Source organism: Salvelinus alpinus, chromosome 14 (assembly GCF_045679555.1).
Source record: "Salvelinus alpinus chromosome 14, SLU_Salpinus.1, whole genome shotgun sequence".
Classification (NCBI taxonomy): Eukaryota; Metazoa; Chordata; class Actinopteri; order Salmoniformes; family Salmonidae; genus Salvelinus; species Salvelinus alpinus.
This window is the reverse complement of record NC_092099.1, coordinates 20,876,890-20,891,421: the sequence shown is the minus strand read 5'-3', so window position 1 is coordinate 20,891,421 and position 14,532 is coordinate 20,876,890. Positions and strand designations below refer to the sequence as shown.

The 14,532-nt window shown below is 41.8% G+C and overlaps 1 protein-coding gene across 4 annotated transcripts in view; it reads right to left on the bottom strand.

The window, feature by feature from the left end:
- Window positions 1–14,532, bottom strand: part of tns1b (tensin 1b) — a 277,921-nt gene that overhangs the window by 147,340 nt on the left and 116,049 nt on the right. For all 4 annotated transcript variants that reach the window (XM_071340784.1, XM_071340787.1, XM_071340788.1 and 1 more), the window contains exon 3: window positions 178–215. In XM_071340784.1, coding sequence (XP_071196885.1) covers window positions 178–215 — 38 coding nt within the window. The remainder of the gene's footprint in view (window positions 1–177; window positions 216–14,532) is intronic.

Here is a 14,532-nt window from a genome sequence, read left to right as displayed (position 1 = left end):
AGGCTGTCGTGCGATGTGATGGCATAAGTCGGAATGACAGTTTATGACAACCTATAGTACATCTAAAAGCTGTAGCTGTCTAACGAGACTGCATTCCTATTGTGTTGACGCAACATAAGAGTGTTGAAATGTCTATGTGTGCATTGCCTAGAAGATGAGAAAAGCTGTTGCTCTTACCTTTATTTCACATTTCTTGTGGCAAGTCAGCCGGCACACTAGAAGACAGGAAAAAAACAGAAGTTCAGTTAGTTTACATTTCCTAGAAATTTGAAATTAAATTTAAACATTGCTCAGCGTAATGAAACGTGACATTGAGTAAATTAAAAGAGAGTATTGGAACGCTAGGGCCTCGTCCAAGTTCCTCAACATGTTTACTCTATGTTCAGTCAAATATTATTGGCTGTTAAAGACTGATGCTGCCCAGTACTGGGGTCTGAGGTTTGGTGCTCTTGGGCTTTTGGCATTGTATCAGAGACATGGGTCTTACACTGTGGATGGGGTCTTGGGTGTCTTGGGTCTGCACATCATTCCACCTTACTCAGCTTTGAGTAGTTGATATAAGAGAGAACCCCAAGAGCAGAAAGACTGGAAGGGTTCTTTTGGAGTGTAAAACCAATTTATGACTATGAGTTTAAGAGTTAAATCCCGGGAAAAGGAATTGGAAGAGGTAATGAAAATAGGCATGCAAGTACAAGTGCAAATGAAAGTCGACAAAATGGTGAGGGAGTGGGAAGATGAGTTACATCCAAATTGGATACCCGAAAGACAGTATGTTAGGCGGGAGTTGGACCATTCAGGATCTCACAACAGTGGCCTGCTAGCCATTGAAGTTTAAAAACATTATCTTATGTGCTGTTTCTCTCTCTCTCTCTCCCTCATTCCCTCCCTCCTTCCCTCTCTGTGATCCCCTGCTATTTCTACAAATGGGGGGTCAACAGGGGAAAGCACCTGGCCCAGCAGGTCATAAATTGTCAGCCACAGATGATCCCGTCAAAGGTTTGAAAATCAAAAGGCCATTCAGGGGGCTCAAGCGGACGCTTTCCAACTCAAGTTTGAAAAGTCTATGCTTTCTCTGGAACCCCACCACACCTTATGTAATATGTGATTCTTCCTGAATCTCGCCGCAAGCCACATTTTTATATGTGAGTGTAATATTTACTATGATTAGCCCTTACAGGGGTAGTTCGGGATTTTGGCAATGAGACCCTTTTCCTACTTCCCCAAAGTCAAATGAATTTGTGGATACCATTTGTATGTTTCTGCGTGTCGTTTGAAGGAAGTTGCTAACTAGAGTTAGCGCAATGACTGGGAGTCTGTGGGAACAGCTAGCATGCAGACTTCCAGTCATTGCACTAACCCTTGTTGGCATTGGCTCGCGAAACTATCCCTAACTTCCTTCATACTAACTTCCTTCAAAATGGTATCCACTAGTTCATCTGACTCTGGGGAACTAGATAAAGGGCCTCATTGCCAAAATCCCAAACTATTCCTTTAAGTCATTGATTTGAAGATTAAAGACGGCCCCTCCCCTCATTGTGTGAAATGGGGTTCCTATCAAGTTGGAAGCAGAGGAGAGGGAGGGGGGCTTCACGGGATGTTTTTGTTAGCATGTGGCCTCCTGTGCTAACCTTGGAGTTGGATTATGGTAGATGTGCAGGGCCTGGAGAGAGTTGTGCAGGCCCTGAGAAATTAGTATTACTAGTCTAATTTGGAGTATGTGCAGGGCCTGGGGGTCTGAGAGCTGAGATGCTTGTCTGGGTTTGGTTCTAACTACAGGGGGAGAATCATCCAAGCTGGAAAGAGATGCACCATACTCCAAATTACACTAACCATACTAATTTTAGACCATATTATCCCATACCAGTGGGTCGTGTGTGTACAATATATGACTCACAGGATTACAATTATCATCAGTGCTCAGGACTGGGGCATTCACTTTATCTTACTTCAAAAAAAATACTACGAGATAATGTTTACCTCACAAGTAAATCTGAATGAATATAAATAGCCCAACCATCTAATTAGTTCATAGAATTTTGTTTATATTTAGGCACGTCAGACTACATTTGCACATGAGGGGGTAACATTTGAGAGCCACTTTAAGTCTTTAATTAAAGGCCTTATTGGGAGGAGTGTGGCAGAGTGAAAACCAACACCATGATGCTCCAACCCAGAGGAGACGCTGGTTCCCAGGGTCCAGCACAATGGACTTATTTTATCCAGTCAAAGAGCATGGCACTGTTTAAATATTAAAAGTAATTCACCTTTACGCGTCGGTAAGAACAACTCCATTTACATGTGACTATATTCTTGATATAGCGCGGCCTCTTGTGCCTTATTGCTGAAGTATAGCACACAAGAGATTGAGCAAAAGCTCAACTCATGTACTATCAAAAAGAGAAAACACTACACTATATTTGTCTCTGGAATACCACCAATCTATGCTCCTCCCACCTCATCACACGGTGCAGATACACTGACCAGCGCTGTTCCCAGCACGTGATCCCTGAGTAAGCATACTCCCCTGGGGAAGAGTGAAAGACAGAGAGGGGAGGACTTCCATATTGGGTGTGAAGGTGGCCAGCTCAGAAGGGCCCGGTGAGGCTTTTGCCTTGTTAGGAAGTTACAGCGCTGCAGTGTAAACAGGGGAGAATTAAAGAAACAAGGGAAATGAAGGAGAGGGTTAAGATGGGATGAAGATGAGGGATAGAGTTGTGGGTAGAGAAGAGAGGCGGGAGAGGAGGCCCGAGTAGAGGAGATACATTGAGATATGATGGGATAGAAAAGGAGAGGAGGCAGTGGAGAAGACAAAGGAAAGATGGATTAGAAGAGGACACAGAGACGGAGGTCCAAAACCAGGGAAGTGAAAGAAAAGAGTGACTAGCAAAGAAAGAAGGGGAGAAAGTAAAAGAAAATGCGAGAATACGCAAGAAAATAAAGAAAGAGGGGAAGAGGATGGATATAGGATAGCTGTTAGCAAGCAATGGGAGTTGGGTGTTGGTCCACATGGAAGTGATGATGAGGAGCATTGAGGGGCTGGTTCCTATCTGACTCATGGCTTGAGGAATGCTCTTTAGGAGGGAGGGAGGGAATGGGGCTAGGGCTATTTCCTCACCCGGGTCCTTTGTAATGGGTCAGGTCTCCCAAAGGGATGGGCTAAGCCCGGCTAGAGAGAGAGAGAGAGAGAGAGAGAGAGAGAGCACAATCAAGAGAGCAGGGCTGGGCTATTTCCTCTCTCATACACACACACAGACCCTATAGGGCACATACAATACACACACACAGTCCTTTTCTCACACTTATAGTACTTATACACAAATGAACTAAATACACACACACACCATGTACTGTCCTGCCCCCTATAGTAGACTGTTACAGACACTAGACACACAAATATACACACCCACATGTGTACATGTAAACACCCTGCTCTGCCCATTACTGTACACTATGACAGACACTGAAACACACTCACATGCATGTACTTAAATACACGCACACACACACACTTTGCACAAGATTACTTTGACCTTTAATACTTAGGCACAAAATATGTGCTTAGCATACCACAGCTGCACACGTTTACGAACCACCATCCCTCACCGGGGCAGCAGTGTATCTACCAAAGTAAATGTTTACCTCCTGCTGTTTGTGCTGCTGACATGCCGAGTAACCATACAAACAAACCAGCCACACGCACTGCTGCACTGTTAGCAGTTTTTGTAATTTTATCAGTAATTTACTGTATTACTGATAGTATGATACCGTATAAACTGAATACAGTAGACTATTGTAGAATCCACAGTAAAATACGGTACATTTGTGTTACAGCACACTGTAAGACCTTTCTGTAATTTCACAGCAAAATGGGTTTTACAGTATTAATTATGATGCATTGTGGGAAAATTGTGTAGGCAGGGAAATAGTCTCTGGCTCATTAACATATTTTAAGGTGTTTGTTGTACCCATGAGTGAGAATGCTCTAACCCCACCGAATACAGTAATATACTGTATCTGAGGAATTCTATAAACCCTTTGAACACTAGTGGGTGCATGGTATTGTTGTGTCACACTCATTAACATACTTTGAGACTTGTCTCACAAGAGGCTATATGTGTTGCACTCGTTAGTGAGAGTGCTCTACCAATAGAAGGGATACGTGGTAGTAATTCCCCAACAATTACATTTATACTGTATAGGAAACAGATCAGTGGCAGCCAGTCTCTAACCTTTAATGGTTGAGTGGCTAGCCATGTCCTTTTGACATGTTTTGCCCTGTAGTCACTTTCAGTTTAGAAGCTTTGTTAAGGCATAAAGTGCAAGTAAAAAAACAACTATCCGTTGGTATGCTGTAATGTATAATTTAATATTCACTATTAGCAATTTCTGATTTTATTATCAAAACATTTAAACAATAATGTATTGTATCACTGTTTGTGGTATATATTCACTGCAGCATACTGTAAATGATGGTGCATTGTGGAAAAATATTGTAGGAGGAGAAAGAATCGCTGTCTCATTAACCTATTTAAAGGCTTGCCGTATTTGTTGCACCTGTTAGTGAGAGTACTGTACCAATTTAAAGGGATACTTTAGGATTATGGCCTTCTATCTACTTCCCCAGAGTCAGATAAACTTGTAGATACCAGTTTTATGTCACTGTGTCCAGTATGAAGGAAGTTAGAGGTAGTTTCGCATAGTGTTTGGAAACCAAGGCTTTCTGAAGGCTTCGACACATTTACCAAATTATGCCAGAAAACGGTTCATTACTCAGAGCTTCATTATCTGTTCACAATGGATAAATCGCAACTGCTTTCATCAAAATTCTTTGGCGCTGCAGTGAATCAATCGTCAGCTTTATTAATCTATAATCATGTTGGAATACCAAGATTACTTTAAAGGTCGAAGCAATCTTGTGCAATGTGTGTGTGTATTTAATGCTTTACTAGTTTTATTTTATTTTATGGAATCTATGGCATTATTTAGGATGCTTAAGACAGAAGCTTATACTATATGAAATAAAATACATTATTTGAACAGTACTGTAAGGGGTGCGTACTGGCGGCAGAAAAGTCAGGCGCAGGAGAGCGAAAACTGTGTTACAGCGGCGTATTTTAATAATAAAATCCCCGTAAACAGAATAAACAATACAATAGGTACAAAACCCGTTGCACACCAGCATAACGTGCACAAGCACTTACAAATAAACAATTCTGGACAAGGACATGGGGGGAAACAGAGGGTTAAATACACAACATGTAATGGTGGAATTGAAACCAGGTGTGTGGGAAGACAAGACAAAACAAATGGAAAATGAAAGGTGGATCGGCGATGGCTAGAAGACCAGTGATGTCGACCGCCGAACGCCGCCCGAACAAGGAGAGGGACCGACTTCGGCGGAAGTCGTGACAAGTACAGAAAGTGTGTTTTAACATAAAACTATTTCAATGGAATTGGACCTCATACCCTCACATTCCTGAATGTTCCATAGTGTCCTACTCTACCTGCTAAGCTACTGGTCAGGTGAAACGACATGTACAAAATCCTAACTATATTTGTAAGTACGTGTCCAGTAGAGGTCGAAGTCTGAAAGAAGCTTGGAATCGAAGAAAGCACCGAAACCACAGCAAAACCAGTGGGGTCTCGCATTTTGCGAGAAAAAGCACGTAATGAAATGAAGATTCGGACGTCACTGATGAAGTACTTCTGATAAAGGGATACACACATCAGCACACTGTTTCGAAGTTAGCTGCTTAGCTATTTCAACGCATACCTTGGAGCTCCAGTATCAAACGTAACATCACTAGTTTCACAATCCCATGCTAACTAGCTTTAGCGGAATGATTGGAAGTCTATGGGTATCTGCTAGCATGTTTTGTCATACCCATAGTATACGGTCTGATATACAACGGCTGTCAGCCAATCAGCATTCAGAGCTCGAACCACCCAGTTTATAATGTAAATTATATTACAGTAAAATTTTCGGTACCATAAAATTGATTACCATAAAATGGATTAGAGTAGCTGTACTGTAAAATAAATTGCAGTAACTTACTGGACAATTTCTGTTTTACAGTGTGACTGACTGGGGTGACAGGTGAGTGTGATAGGGTGTTATGGAAGCGTGTGTGTATTTGTGTGTGCACGTGTGTGTGTGAGTGTGTGTGTGTGTGTGTGTGTGTGTGTGTGTGTGTGTGTGTGTGTGTGTGTGTGTGTGTGTGTGTGTGTGTGTGTGTGTGTGTGTGCTTCCGACAGTTGTGTCAAGTTGGCTGGATGCAGTGGTGAAAAAAGTACCCAATTGTCATACTTGAGTAAAAGTAAAGTTACCTTAACAGAAAACGAATCAAGTAAAAGTGAAAGTCATCCAACAAAATACTACTTGAGTAAAAGTCTAAACCTATTTGGTTTTAAATATACTTAAAACCTTTCACGGCTACTAACCCCGGATCCGGGAGCACCCCCCACCCCCCACACACTGATTAGCATAGATAGCATAGCTTCAGAAGTAGATAGTAGCATCTAAATATCATTAAATCACAAGTCCAAGACACCAGATGAAAGATACAGATCTTGTGAATAAAGCCACCATTTCAGATTTTTAAAATGTTTTACAGGGAAGACAAAATATGTAAATCTATTAGCTAAACACGTTAGCAAAATACACCACTATTCTAACTCCATCAGTTTCTTACTCCTTCAGGTGCTATCACCAATTCGGCTCAACTAAGATATTGATATCCACTAACCAAGAAAAAACCTCTTCAGATGACAGTCTGATAACATATTCATGGTATAGGATAGTTTTTGTTAGAAAAAAGTGCATATTTCAGGTAGAAATCACAGTTTACAATTGCACCGACCATCGCAAATCGACTAGAATTACTAGATAGAGCAACGTGTATGACCAATTTACTCATCATAAAACATTTCATAAGAATAGACAAAGCATAGCAATGGAAAGACCCAGATCTTGTGATTCCAGACAATATTTCAGATTTTCTAAGCGTTTTACAGCGAAAACACAATAAATCGATAAGTTAGCATACTACATGTGAAAACGTTACCAGAGCATCGATTCCAGCCAAAGAGCGCTATAACGTAATCACCGCCAAAAGATATTAATTTTTTCACTAACCTTCTCAGAATTCTTCCGATGACACTCCTGTAACATCATTTTACAACATACATATACAGTTTGTTCGAAAAGGTGCATATTTAGCCATACAAAACCGTGGTTACACAATAAAAATACTAGGAAATCAAGCCTCAATATGTCTGACGTCATCTATCAGAGTGATCTAGTTTAATTGAAAGCTAATCATATACTTGACTAAAAAATACAGGGTAGACAGGAATCGAAAGACAAATTAGTTCTTAATGCAACCGCTGATTTACATTTTTAAAATTATCCTTACTTTTCAATACAGGGTTCGCCAAGTGAAGCTATACCAAACAAAATGGCGATATATGCGTTTAAAATATTTCGACAGAAACACGGTTTATCATATTAAATATTGCTTACTTTGAGCTGATCTTCCATCATATTCTTGGGCAATGTATCCTTTCTATGTTATAAACGTCTTTTGGTCGATAGATGTCCTCTGTCCTTCGAAATGTCCATCACCAACGACCGACACCCTAAAACGTGTCCAAACTTTCAGAGTGCACGACAAAGAAATTCCTCAAAATCGCACTAAACGGATATAAATTGATATAAAACGGTTCAAATTCACTACATTATGATGTTTTTAACAACTATAACGACTGAAAACATGACCGGAGAAATACTGCTGGTTAGAAAACGATTTGGAACGAGGCAGGTCCGATGGCCTTCACGCTTGAGGCGCACGTTGAGAAAGGGGGGTCTCTGTACATTTTTGTCATTTATAATGGCTGTGAACGTCCCATCGACTTCATTGAAAACGTGATGACGTACAGACACCCAGAGGAAGACGTAGGCAGTGTCGGTTTCTTCATAGCATTCACTGTGGCCTTATAAACAGACCCCAGATCAGAGGTAAAAATTTCTGAAATCTGAACCCTGTCATGAAAAGTGCTGTAGAAATTGTTCTGTACCACTCAGAGACAAAATTTCAACTCCTATAGAAACTATAGACTGTTTTCTATCCAATAATAACAATAATATGCATATTGTACGATCAAGAATTTAGCACGAGGCAGTTTAATTTGGAGACACAAATATGCTAATGCGGAACAGCACCCCCTATAGTTGCAAGAAGTTTTAAGTATCAAAAGTAAATGTAGTTGCTCAAATATACTTAAGTATCAAAAGTAAAAGTAAAAGTATAAATAATTTCACATTCTTTATATTAAGCAAACCAGACGGCACGATTTTCTTGTTTATTTCATTTACGGATAGCCAGGGGCACACTCCAACACTCAGACTTAATTTACAAATGAAGCATTTTGTGTTTAGTGAGTCCGCCAGACCAGAGGCAGTAGGGATGGCCAGGGATGTTCTCTTGAGAAGTGCATGAATTGGACTGTTTTCCTGTCATGCTAAGCATTCAAAAGTATGTTTGGGTGTCAGGGAAAATGTATGGAGTAAAACGTACATTATTTTCCTTAGGAATGTAGTGAAGTAAAAGTTGTCAATAGTAAAGTAAAATACAGATACCCCAAAAAACTATTTAAGCAGTACTTTTATGTATTTTCTCCTTAAGTACTTTACACCACTGGCTGGATAGACTTTTGGTGGTGGACCATTCTTGAAACACACGGGAAACTTGCCCATTCACCCTCTGAATGTCACACATGTACTAAATACATGAATCAATTGTCTCAAGGCTTAAAAATCCTTCTTTAATATGTCTCGTCCTCTTCGTCTACACTGATTGAAGTGGATTTAACAAGTGACATCAAGAAGGGATCATAGCTTTCACCTGGATTTACCTGGTCAGTCTATTTCATGGAAAGAGAAGGTGTCATTAATTGTCATGTGTGCTCCCTCTCTGGCCTCTAGGTCACCAGGCTGCTCGTTATGGCGCACACCTGTCACCATTGTTGCACCCGCGTGTCATTAGACTCACCTGGACTCCATCACCTCCCTGATTACCTTACCTATATATGTCACTCCCTTTGATTCCTTCCCCAGGCATTATGGTTTCTGTTTCTGTTTCTTGTCTGTGGGTTGTTCGTGGTTCCTGTTATGTATTATGTTTATTTTATTAAAACGCTCACTCCCTAAACTTGCGTCCCGACTCTTAGCGCACTCGTTATATTCATGTTTTGTACACAGTGTATTGCAGTATTAAATTAAGTGTTGCATCTTCTGGAAAATAATAACAGAGGATGGGTCCAGTCGGTACATTTTAATTGCACATAGCCGAGACTCGTGGCAATTATGACCCAGATCTGAGACAAAAAGACAGAATTTAGGACACGGGCCCGCTCGGGTACCGAGTCGAGTCCCGGAACTTTGGGTTTGTTGGACCCGTGAAGACCTCGAGCATGCATAGTTTTGTCTGCATGTACAAACATTCCTATGTCATACCCCTACCTCCACCATTCTTCTGTTCTGAGTCTTACTGCTCCGTCCTCTACACACCTACAGTATCATCGGTCAACAGTCCCACGTTGGCTGGCCACCCCTTTGTTCTTGTTAACTCAGGTGTTAGGTTTTGACTGACCGAGGTGTTTCTTCCCGTGAGGAGGTTTCGAGGGGAATAGGTCATATCCTGAGAAGAATATCTCCCCCAAACCATGTGGTGGATGGGAGTTGGCTGTGGGGAGATTTTTGTAGAATAGGAAAGTCCAGAACATTTGTTTCCATAACTAGATTTTCTATATGAATTTCCAGAGTATAGGGTATATCAAAACTGGTTTGTTTAACCAGCCGTTTCCTTTGATACATATTCCAGTCTGTCGAAGGGGCTGCGTCTTATACAAGTGTTGTGCAGAGAGTGTTATTTCAGTAATGAAATGGGAGATTGTACCATGGTTCTCAAACCAATGTAGTCTGCATAGTTCACTATCAATCCCTTATTTGATGTTTATAGCACAGCTCACGTTGGAGCCATGAGGTAAAGGCGCATTCTCTATACAATATGTTTGTTAACTATTAACTACACTGAACAAAAATATAAACTCAACATGTAAAGTGTTGCTGTTTCATGAAATAAAAGATCCCAGAAATGTTTAATACGCACAAAAAACGTATTTCTCTCAAATTACATTACAGCCTTACTCTAAACTTGATTAATTGTTTTTCCATCAATTTACACACAATACCTCAAAATGACAAACAAAAACAGGTTTGTAGATTGATTTTCAAATTTATTGAGAAACAAAAACTGAAATATCACATTTATGTAAGTATTCCGACCCTTTACTCAGTACTTGTTGAAGCACCTTTGGCAGCGATTAGAGCCTAGAATATTCTTGGGTATAACAAGCTTGGCACACCTGTATTTGGGGAGTTTCTCCCGTTCTTCTCTGCAGATCCTCGCATTCTCTGTCAGCTGGATGGGGATCGTCGCTGCACACCTATTTTCAGGTCTCTCCAGAGATGTTTTTTTAGGTTCAAGTCCAGGCTCTGGCTGGGCCATTCAAGGACATTCAGAGACTTGTCCCGAAGCCTCTCCTGCATTGTCTTGCCTGTGTGCTTAGGGTCGTTGTCCTGTTGGAAGGTGAACCTTAGTCTCAGTCTAAAGTCCTGATCGCTCTGGGGCAGGTTTTCATCAAGGATCTCTCTGTACTTTGCTCCGCTCATCTTTCCCTCGATCATAACTAAACTCCCAGTCCCTGCCACTGAAAAACATCCCCACAGCATGATGCTGCCACCACCGTGCTTCACCTTAGGGATGGTGCCAGGTTTCCTTCAGACGTGACGCTTGGCATTCAGGCCAAAGAGCTCAATCTTGGTTTCATCAGACCATTTCTGCCTAGAAGGCCAGCATCCCCGAGTCGCCTCTTCACTGTTGACATTGAGACTGGTGTTTTGCGGGTACTATTTAATGAAGCTGCCAGTTGAGGACTTGTGAGGCGTCTGTTTCTCAAACTAGACACTCTAATGTACTTGTCCTCTTGCCCAGTTGTGCACCGGGGCCTCCCATTCCTCTTTCTATTCTGGTTAGAGCCAGTTTGCGCTGTTCTGTGAAGGGAGTAGTACACAGTGTTTTACGAGATCTTCAGTTTCTTAGCAATTTCTCGCATGGAATAGCCTTCATTTCTCAGAACAAGAATAGACTGACGAGTTTCAGAAGAAAGTACTTTGTTTCTAGCCATTTTGGGCTTGTAATCGAACCCATAAACGGTGATGCTCCAGATACTCAATGAGTTAAAAAAAGCCAGTTTTATTGCTTCTTTAATCAGCACAACCGTTTTTGGCTGTGCTAACATAATTGCAAAAGGGTTTTCTAATGAACAATTAGATGTTTTTATTATAAACTTGGATTAACTAACACAACGTGCCATTGGAACACAGGAGTGATGATTGCTGATAATGGGTGTCTGTACGCCTATGTAGATATTCCATAAAAAATCTGCAGTTTCCAGCTACAATAGTCATATACAACATTAACAATGTCTACACTGTATTTCTGATCTATATTATGTTATTTTAATGGACATAAAAATATGCTTTTCTTTCAAAAACAAGGACATTTCTAAGTGACCCAAAACTTTTGAACTGTACATGTGAAAAGTAACCTTTCTGAGCACAGAATAAATTCATGTATATAATCAATTTTATTCAAGTAGTCTCTGCACCGTCAAATACCTATGTGGGTGGTCAGTCTGTTTGCTGCAGTACGGTGGGTAAGGAGAGGTCGTTTGGTAGGATGGCCTGTAGAAGCAGCATATTTGTTGTTCTGCTACCCTCTGGTGGTGGACTTGACTCAACAGCATTTCTGCATGTCTTAACTGTACAGCAATTGTGCCAAGATTGTCCTTGGAGGCCACAATCTGCTAACTTTCAGCCTTGTCATGTTATTATAATCAGGTGCATTCAACTGATGAGGAAAAAGAAATGTACCTGAAAACAGTGTTATAAGTCTAAAGCAGCATTATGATAGGGCCATTGACCTGTAATGTCTAGAGAAATCCAGTAGGGGGCATTGGAAGTATAACGTCAACAAAACAGTAAGGCTGTTTTCCAATAAGGACATGGAGGTCCAATCAACCGCTTGTATGGGTGAGTGTGAAGCTGAGGCCCTACAGCTCTGTGTGTGTGTGTGTGTGTGTGTGTGTGTGTGTGTGTGTGTGTGTGTGTGTGTGTGTGTGTGTGTGTGTGTGTGTGTGTGTGTGTGTGTGTGTGTGTGTGTGTGTGTGTGTGTGTGTGTGTGTGTGTGTGTGTGTGTGTGTGTGTGTGTGTGTGTGTGCGTGCGTGCGTGTGCATTTGTGCATGTGCATATAAACTGCTTAGTGCTTTCTTAAAACCATCTCCATAATGTTACATAATAATTCCCCTCCTATCTTGCCATTATGGTAATCTCAGCATATGACCGTTTAACTGATTATGATAACGACATTACACTGAGGAGACAACGCCAATCCATCATACAGAGAAGAACCAATGGTCATGATCATCCATCTGATCTTCTCATTTGGCTAATGACTAGGAAAGGGAGGGGACCAACACAAAGATGCTTCATACAGCAAGTGACTAAACATGTTAGAGTAAGACAAATATATGTGTGTGTGTTTGTATGTGTGTGTGTGTGTGTGTGTGTGTGTGTGTGTGTGTGTGTGTGTGTGTGTGTGTGTGTGTGTGTGTGTGTGTGTGTGTGTGTGTGTGTGTGTGTGTGTGTGTGTGTGCGTGCGTGCGCGTGTATGCATGTGCGTAGGGGTTCAGTGTTTTTGTCAAAATGTATGTTAGTGTGTACTGTATGTTCCCATGTTTTTTCAAGCACGATGTTTTAATGTATGTATATGTGTAAGCTCATGTTTAAGTAAATACTTTGATGTACTGTATGCTCCCCTGCATATATTTATACAATAGAGAAGCACAAGCAGGAGTGTACACATGTGGTTGTGTGTCAGTGCCTACAGTTGTGTTATACCAGATGAAAACCTGAATTCTAACCCCTAGTCAGAAAAACCAAGTGAAACAGGGGGGTGCATAGAATGTTAAAGTTCCTAGCTCTGGAAAATGTCTTACTGAATAAGACAAACATGATGTACTGCCACAGACAATGAGAAAATACTAATGAAAAAACAGCACAGCCTATTTACAGTATATACAGCAACGAGTAATGTTTAGACAAGCTAATACAATCTCAATACTAAATCAATACACAACGCCGAACAGCTACTGGGTCCGTATGTGGGAGTCTGTGTTTGTGTTTGTATGTGTGTGCGTGCAGGTGTGTGCTGTGTGTGTGAGTGTGTATGTGTATGTGTATGTGGGTGCATATAAACTGCTTAGTGCATTCATATAACCATCTCCATAATGTTACATAATATTTCCCCTCCTATCTTGCCATTATGGTAATCTCAGCATATGACCGTTTAACTGATTATGATAACGACATTACACTGAGGAGACAACGCCAATCCATCATACAGAGAAGAACCAATGGTCATGATCATCCATCTGATCTTCTCATTTGGCTAATGACTAGGAAAGGGAGGGGACCAACACAAAGATGCACAAAGATGCTTCTACGCAAACAGCTGGAGGCAGGGCGTTCTCCTATAGAGCTCCATTTTCATGGAATGGTCTGCCTATCCATGTGAGAGACGCTGACTCGGTCTCAACCTTTAAGTCTTTACTGAAGACTCATCTCTTCAGTATGATTGAGTGTAGTCTGGCCCAGGGGTGTTAAGGTGAACGGAAAGGCACTGGAGCGACGAACCACCCTTGCTGTCTCTGCCTGGCCGGTTCCCCTCTCTCCACTGGGATTCTCTGCCTCTAACCCTATTACGGGGGCTGAGTCACTGGCTTACTCGTGCTCTTTCATGCCGTCCCTAGGAGTGGTGCGTCACTTGAGTGGGTTGAGTCGCTGACATGATCTTCCTGTTCGGGTTGGCGCCCCCCTCGGGTTCGTGCCGTGGGGTAGATCTTCATGGGCTATACTTAGCCTTGTCTCAGGGTAGTAAGTTGGTGGTTGAAGATGTCCCTCTAGTGGTGGGGGGCTGTGCTTTTACAAAGTGGGTGGGGTTATATCCTGCCTGGTTGGCCCAGTCCGGGGGTATAGTCGGACGGGGCCACAGTGTCTACCGACCCCTCTTGTCTCAGCCTCCAGGTAATTATGCTGCAATAGTTTATGTGTCGGGGGGCTAGGGTCAGTCTGTTATATCTGGAGTATTTCTCCTGTCTTATCCGGTGTCCTGTGTGAATTTAAGTATGCTCCCTTTCTCTCTCTCTTTCTCTTTCTCTTCTCTCAGAGGACCTAAGCCCTAGGACCATGCCTCAGGACTACCTGGCCTGATGACTCCTTGCTGTCCCCAGTCCACCTGGTCGTGCTGCAGCTCCAGTTTCAACTGTTCTGCCTGCGGCTATGGAACCCTGACTTGTTCACTGGACATGCTACCTTGTCCCGCACCTGCTGTTTTCGACTCTCTCTCTCT